The following is a 6,949-nucleotide window of genomic DNA, read 5'->3' as shown; positions in this document are numbered from 1 at the left end:
CTAAAAAAATAATCAAAGTAATTCGATAGTTTTTAAAACTATCGAATTACTTTGATTATTTTTTTAGTGTGAGAAATATAGCTTTCAACTTTTGAAAAGTCTAACACAACATTTTCAAAAAGTTTACCTTTTCTTCACTAACTTCCAGGGATTTTAAGTTGTTGCCGACAACACGCAACTCTTCTTCAAGCTCTACAATTTTCCTATAAAACACGGTTAATCCATATATTTCTTTTTGTTTAAAAACACGTGTTTCACTTAACTAAGGAGTCTAACCTTGTTTTGTTTTTTTTCGTTTCTAAAATGTATTTTTTTAAATGCAATTACCTATTAAACTATCAACACTAATTATAATACAAAGCCGACGAGGTTAAGTGTTTTGACGGTAATATATCTCACTTAGTTATTTACTACACATTCAAACAGAAAACCATATAAAAATTCTAATTCGCACTTAACATGATCATTTTCATATGTTTTTTACCTTTAATTCGTACTTGACATGCGCTTTTTCATTTATTTTTACCTTTAGTTTAAAAAACGTAGCAAATTTGGTATTTTCGTATAAAATGTGAAAGTTATTCATGGCAACCATTACATTTATTTTCATTTCAACCGGTATATTCAAACTCTCTAATGAAAGGCTCGATACAGCAATGAAAAAAAATCATGGCGTTACATCTATCTTTATCTTCATTTAGTTGATGTCCTCATAAATGCAAATAGGATATTAATATGTCTAGCTACTCTTTTTCGGAAACGTTTACTTGAAGTTTTTGAAAAATCTTAGATGATTTGTTAAGACTGTTTTGTAACTGTTGTCTTGAAAACAAATCTATCAATAGAAATTTGAAATTGTGAAATTAAATCTTTAAATATATATCGCATGCCAAAGATTTTTATCTTTCTTTATAAATCAGTTGTATTAGACAAATTTGCGTTAATTTGTTCTTGCTTAAGCACTAGGTGCCGATCATACTCGTCCTTTTAATCTTGGGGACGTTTTAATGTGAAGGTCAATACCACAATTCATTAATAAAGAGTGTCTCAAGAGATGACGACGGGTGCTGCTGGCCGGATCCTTTACTGTTGGACAGCAGTGTAAAATTAAAGACAGCGGCTGATAAACATAGTAGCTTTGACATAAACAAACAATCTTTCTGAGCTGTTTGTCCCCAGAACACGATCAGTAGAGTTACATTTGTGTCTTGGAATTATATTCAGTCAGAAGCTCATCAGTATCAATGTTATTTTAGGATTGCTTTTATCAAACTGATCAATCGGTGTGTCACGGTAAGTATGCGAACTTACAATACTAAAATCCGGGGTTGATTCCGCGCGGTTGACAGAACACAGATAGATCGTTATATAGCTTTAACTCTATCGTAACTCTCCTTTATACATGTGTTTTGTTCAATACATTATATTTTCGTGTCCTGTACAAATTACTTTCATGGTTAATATATATTTCGTCATTTACTATCAATATTATAGAAATACCTATTCGTACCTGGTCAGTTTAAGAGCTGAAACGATCATCATGGAAATATCTATTAATATAGAAATATTATATATGAATTTTAGGAAAATAAAACTGGAAATACGCAAAGTTGGAGAGGAAATAAAATGTAGATGAAAATATACTGTTGTGGTTTGAAATGTTTATGCTAAAACTATTGTACTCACTAATACCAATGGCTTGTACATTTATTCTATAAAACACATCTTAGATAAAGCTCGTGTCAAAAACTTACGATTCGCCTGTTTCTGCTCGTTCTTCTGCTCTTTCTAAATCAGCCTCAACCATGGCCAATTTACGAGCAACCTACAATCAGATTATTGGTCAAGTTTAGAAAATACACAGATCCTCCTTCGAAAAATAAAACCTCTTCGAAAATTGAATAGTTTACAGGTGAAATACACTACGATACACAAATAACACATGAATGTCTATTTTACTCTAAGCTTCATTTAATTTTAGTACAAATAATTATTAATGTAAGAAATTTTATTAGTTGAAGTAAGAATAATTTTTAAAGTAAGAAGTATTTGTCACATTCACGTAGTTTAAGTAAGCTGGTTATTATATTAATACAGAAAAATAAGTATAGTTACTATATTAATGTAGAAGAACCTGTTTGTTAAATCAGGCTAGTCATTATGTTAATGCAGAAGAACCTGTTTGTTAAATCAGGCTTGTCATTATGTTAATGTAGAAGAACCTGTTTGTTAAATCAGACTACTTAACCCGTAAGAAATGTACGTTTTAATTGAATTGGCCATTAATTAACGTGAGAAAACCATATTGTTTACTCAATGAGAAGCTTTAGTATAGATTAAACACGGCTAGCTACTAAAGTAAATTAAAATCGAACATTGTTTTATTAACAGTATTTTCCCATTAGTATCATGCTGTAAAATTTCCTTTAATTAATAGGCTATTTGTTTAAAAAGCGAAATAAAAATGTGATATTCTACGATGGTCTACAGCTTATTAATATGAAACTGGAGTACCTCCATTAACGAGTTAGTTGTCTAACAAGCAACAGCCATGTGACACATAACAACGACATGCCATCGTCGTCACCTCATCATATTTTCTGTCAGAGTCTTCTGCCATCATACGGGCTTCTTTTAATTGCCCGTCCAATGAATCCATACGCTCCTCGTCCGTAATGCTTCTATGCTCCAGCATCTTGCGCATACTAGAAACGAAAGGATGATTACTTCTACTATTTGTTGGTTTCTTAAAAGTACAAACTTAAAAGTTTATGTTATAACGATAACATTCACATTTTAATGCTCTAAATAAATACCTTTACCACAGCTCGTTCTACTATAAAATCGTTATTAGAAATATCCTACAATATAAAATGGTCATTTTCATTGGTACTCTACGTAGTTCTGACCTTTCACTCTTCAGTGTCTACTTGTGCTCACCGTTCACTTTCATCGGCTAGTTGAGTGGCCTCTTCAAGCTTTTGAGTGGCGATTTTCAACCGTTCTTCTGACCTCTCCAAGTCTTCCTCCAGCAGTTGAACCCTTCTGTTAAGAGCAGCAACTTCTCCTTCAGCCTAATGTTACAGCAGATTGGTTGTAAATTTCAAAGTTTTCAAGATAATTGACAAATAAGCCGTACTCTCATACTTATTACTAAAGTAAATAGCACAACAATTATAACAACCCATACGTTCACACAAGTCAAATTAGAATGAATAATTCGTATAATGTAACACAACATTTATAACAGCCCATATATCCACACAAGCCAAATGAGAATCAATAATTAGTATAATATACCTTCTTACACAGAAATTTCATGAGTTAACCTTAATAACTAATTTCAAATGATTTTTTTCTTAAAACACTGAAAGGTTTACTTACATTCTGTAGAGCCTTATCTTTTTCTTCTAGTTTGGCGTTCGCGGTAACAAGTTGTTCTTGGACTTGATCTAATTCGTTTTCAATCTGTTGAATCTTCTTTTGAAGGGATCTGACTTCTTCTTCTGCCTATAAAGTCAAATTGCTTTAATTTACTCTTCAAGCAGTAAATTATCTTTTCTGCTAAAGATTTATAAAATGTTTTTATTAAGAAATATTGTTTCGTTCTAATTTGAAAAGATTTATAAAGCCTCCAAAAGAGTTAATTCCTTTTTTATATTATGGCATTCTAATTTTTTTCATCGTAACAGTTATCAATTTTCTCGATAATACAGAGTTTATTTAATCGAACTGGGAATCCAAGGGTTCAGGCTTCGAGATATGGTGCTTACCACACGACCTTTTAACTGTGGTTGCATAAATAAGAGAGACGGTCTACCAATATCTGACCATTGTGTGAATAAGGTGTTGTTCAGGTGTACAAATCCTTTTAAAGTGTTAAATTCCGACGTGTTATTTTAATTCTATATTCTGCATAAGTTACTTTTTAAGAAAGGAAACAGAACAAACAGCTAACAGTTACATATACAGTGAAAAGAAAATCTTAGTAAAATCGTAATCCTGATCGTGTAACCAATTTTCGACTTAGGATATAACTGAACTATTATGATAAAAATTATACTCAAACAGAAATGAATTCTCAAGGGTATAAAGAAGTCTTACAATTCATAAAAAGTAAATTTACAGCCATGACACTTAAATTTCATCTGAAAATAAGAAACTCACATAAACAAATACACGACCTTCTCATTTTTTTAATTCAGGAAAAGACATAGCTTTATACGTGTCTTTGTTAATATTCAAGAACTAGTATTTAATATAAACTATTAATAATAATTATTATCATTTGCTCAATATTTAAGATTTAAATAAAACTGCTAATTATTTTCTTCTAATTTTTTGTCAATATTCGAGGAAGGATTTTAGATAAAATCAATGATTAGGTAAGCGTGGTAATAACATTCAGAAAATAGAGTTTAGTTAACACTACTGACCAGATTATGTTGTACACAAGAAGCGTATTTAGATGAAACTATTGATTTAGTATGCGTGTTGTCGGTACTGTGAAACTCTGATTACACGTGTGTTATACTCAAGAAATGATAATTACATAGATGAAACTATTGATTTAGTATGCGTGTTGTCGGTAATCAAGAACGGTATTTAGAAAGAACTAGTGATTAGAGTTACATGTTGTCAGTAACACACAAATCCCAGTTTGTCTTTGTTACCAAGTGTGTCCGAACAAAGAAAGATTCGTTATGTTTTTACTTATCTAAACAAATAGTATGACTCATTCTTGCATGGAGGTGAATTTAGTCGTGTAAAAAATTCTCTGTGCCTGGGGAAACATGCCATAGTTATGTGTGGGCCGAAAACATTGCCATGTATAGTTAGGTGGGCTATTTTTAGTAAAGGAACTTCTCTGCCCAGCATTGAGTTACATATTACGTATGCTTCTGACTAAATGTATTTTTATATAGAGCTCTGCTAATAAAAAGGTTAAGGCAAGAATAGTTTCTAAGTACGCGTGTAATATAACCCACGCAGCACTTCCGTCATTAGTGTTCGGATTTATAAATAACCCAATAGTAAGATGAACCCATATATTTCTAGTTAACAGTAAATAATGATTCGTTTGTAAAACACATTTACAAAAACGTTGTCTAAGCTTAGTTTCAAATATAGTTTCAAAAACATCAGTCTTTAATAAACTGTATTGTAGAGGTTTGATTCATTCGTCCAAAAATGATCGAATAACATGGTCGAAAGGAATTATTAAGCTAACTATGTATATATATAGACAGTTGTACACGAATAAAAGTTTTTATATGCAACTATGATATACAGAGCTGTGCCAAAAATAATTAAATAGCAGTAAAACCTTTCTAGAAAATACTTTACTATAGGTTACCAATCATTACCTTACCTTATCTGCACGAGCATTAGCATCACGACTCTGTTGCTCGGCGATATCGGCCCGGTCACACGCGTTCTCCTTGTCCAGTTTCATCGCCTGCATCTTCTTTTTGATGGCCTCCATGATGCTAAAATGAGCGATGGAACACTTCTGCGTCCAGACGAAGCCCTAATCTCAGGAAGACTGCTGCTGACAACGGAAAGTCAGTTTCACTAAAGCTTATCCAGGTTGCTCATAATTGGTTGGTTGTTTCTTACATCATTTCCGTCGTTCTTTCCTCAAAAGAAAAAACAAAAAAAAACTTCCTTCAGTATCGAATGTCAAGTAGCCCTGGAAAAGTCTTACTATGAAAACATCTGGAAAACTCCTGCGTCTCGAGTGGGTTTCTAGGTGGCTTATTGCTGCAATATAAAATATGTATTGAATATTTATTATATGATGTCAAAGTAGTTCTGCATGACATACGAAAATAATTTAACACCACTAAACATACTTAAAAAAGGAAAGATATTTATAAATTATCTAGGAGTACTGTGCAATTAATAATCAACGTAAAATTTAAATACCTAGCCTCTGTTAATCAACCTCAACTACAGGTAAATCATTAATTTGAAATTCTGGGTTATTAAACGCCTAAGTTAAACTTGAATAGATAGTCAGTATTGATAAAATGTAACTAAGTAAATCATTAATCAGAAATAACAATTAACCTAGTAATTAACATATGTGATTTAATGAACCTTTCTAATTATGAATATGCAAAGACATAAAACAACATTTATAATAATTATAATGTATTGATTCATAAGATAGATACCTTCACCGTTAGCAATATTTTCCTAGTAGTATCTCTTGAGGCTTAGCGACTTAAGTTTGTTCTAAATACGTATACTGCAAAATAACTGTCACCATTTAAAATATACTGTATATATATATATATATATATATATATACATGTATGTGTGTGTGTTATATTAAATAGCTGTTATAATAAACATTAAAAACTGTATAACGTTGTCGTTAAGACAATAGGGTTTATCTACGTTGTCACGGTTAGTAGGCTATACGATCTCCGAGTCTAATCAATATTTTGTTGCTGTTCACTTCATTACTAAATACTAATTATTGATTAGTTTATGCTTTGTGTTACGGCTGCTAATCTGGTAAAAACTTCACAAAGTTTTAAGAAAGACTGTTTGTGATGGCAGAGGCGAGAATTCGATCCTGGATCATCTTACTAGAAAGTCTGGTATGTTCGATTGAGATCTTCCTCATTAGAGCTAGAGTCAAGTTTATATTCAACAATGACTTTAAAGGCTTAAAGATAAAATATGCGATTGTCAATACTACATTGTTTTAATTTGGCTTATAATACACACAGTAGGCTATTGATAACGTTGATGGTATAACGAATAGAATGTAATCTTTTCACTTGAACTATATTCTAGCTTTATCCTGAAAATTGTTTCATAGTAGGAAAGATTTCTTTTTAAGCGTATTCAAATATTTCGATCCACAAAAACTAACACATTTATAAAAAGATCTAGTTATCTTTCCTATTAAGTGGACCAAACATGCTCGCCCTTT

At 31.5% G+C, this 6,949-nt stretch overlaps 1 protein-coding gene across 1 annotated transcript in view; it reads right to left on the bottom strand.

Annotated features, from left to right (window-relative positions):
* The window catches only part of LOC106469212 (tropomyosin), a 9,603-nt gene extending 4,053 nt beyond the window's left edge, over positions 1-5,550 (bottom strand). The window contains exons 1-6 of the mRNA XM_013929679.2: positions 5,372-5,550; positions 3,385-3,510; positions 2,941-3,074; positions 2,588-2,705; positions 1,755-1,825; positions 128-203 (exon numbers count right to left, since the gene is read on the bottom strand). Coding sequence (XP_013785133.1) covers positions 128-203; positions 1,755-1,825; positions 2,588-2,705; positions 2,941-3,074; positions 3,385-3,510; positions 5,372-5,485 — 639 coding nt within the window. The 5' untranslated portion in view covers positions 5,486-5,550. The remainder of the gene's footprint in view (positions 1-127; positions 204-1,754; positions 1,826-2,587; positions 2,706-2,940; positions 3,075-3,384; positions 3,511-5,371) is intronic.
* Positions 5,551-6,949: the final 1,399 nt, after the last annotated feature.

Source organism: Limulus polyphemus, unplaced genomic scaffold (assembly GCF_000517525.1).
Source record: "Limulus polyphemus unplaced genomic scaffold, Limulus_polyphemus-2.1.2 Scaffold3357, whole genome shotgun sequence".
NCBI lineage: Eukaryota > Metazoa > Arthropoda > Merostomata > Xiphosura > Limulidae > Limulus > Limulus polyphemus.
Note: the sequence above shows the minus strand (reverse complement) of the source record. Positions and strands in the feature narration are given on the sequence as shown.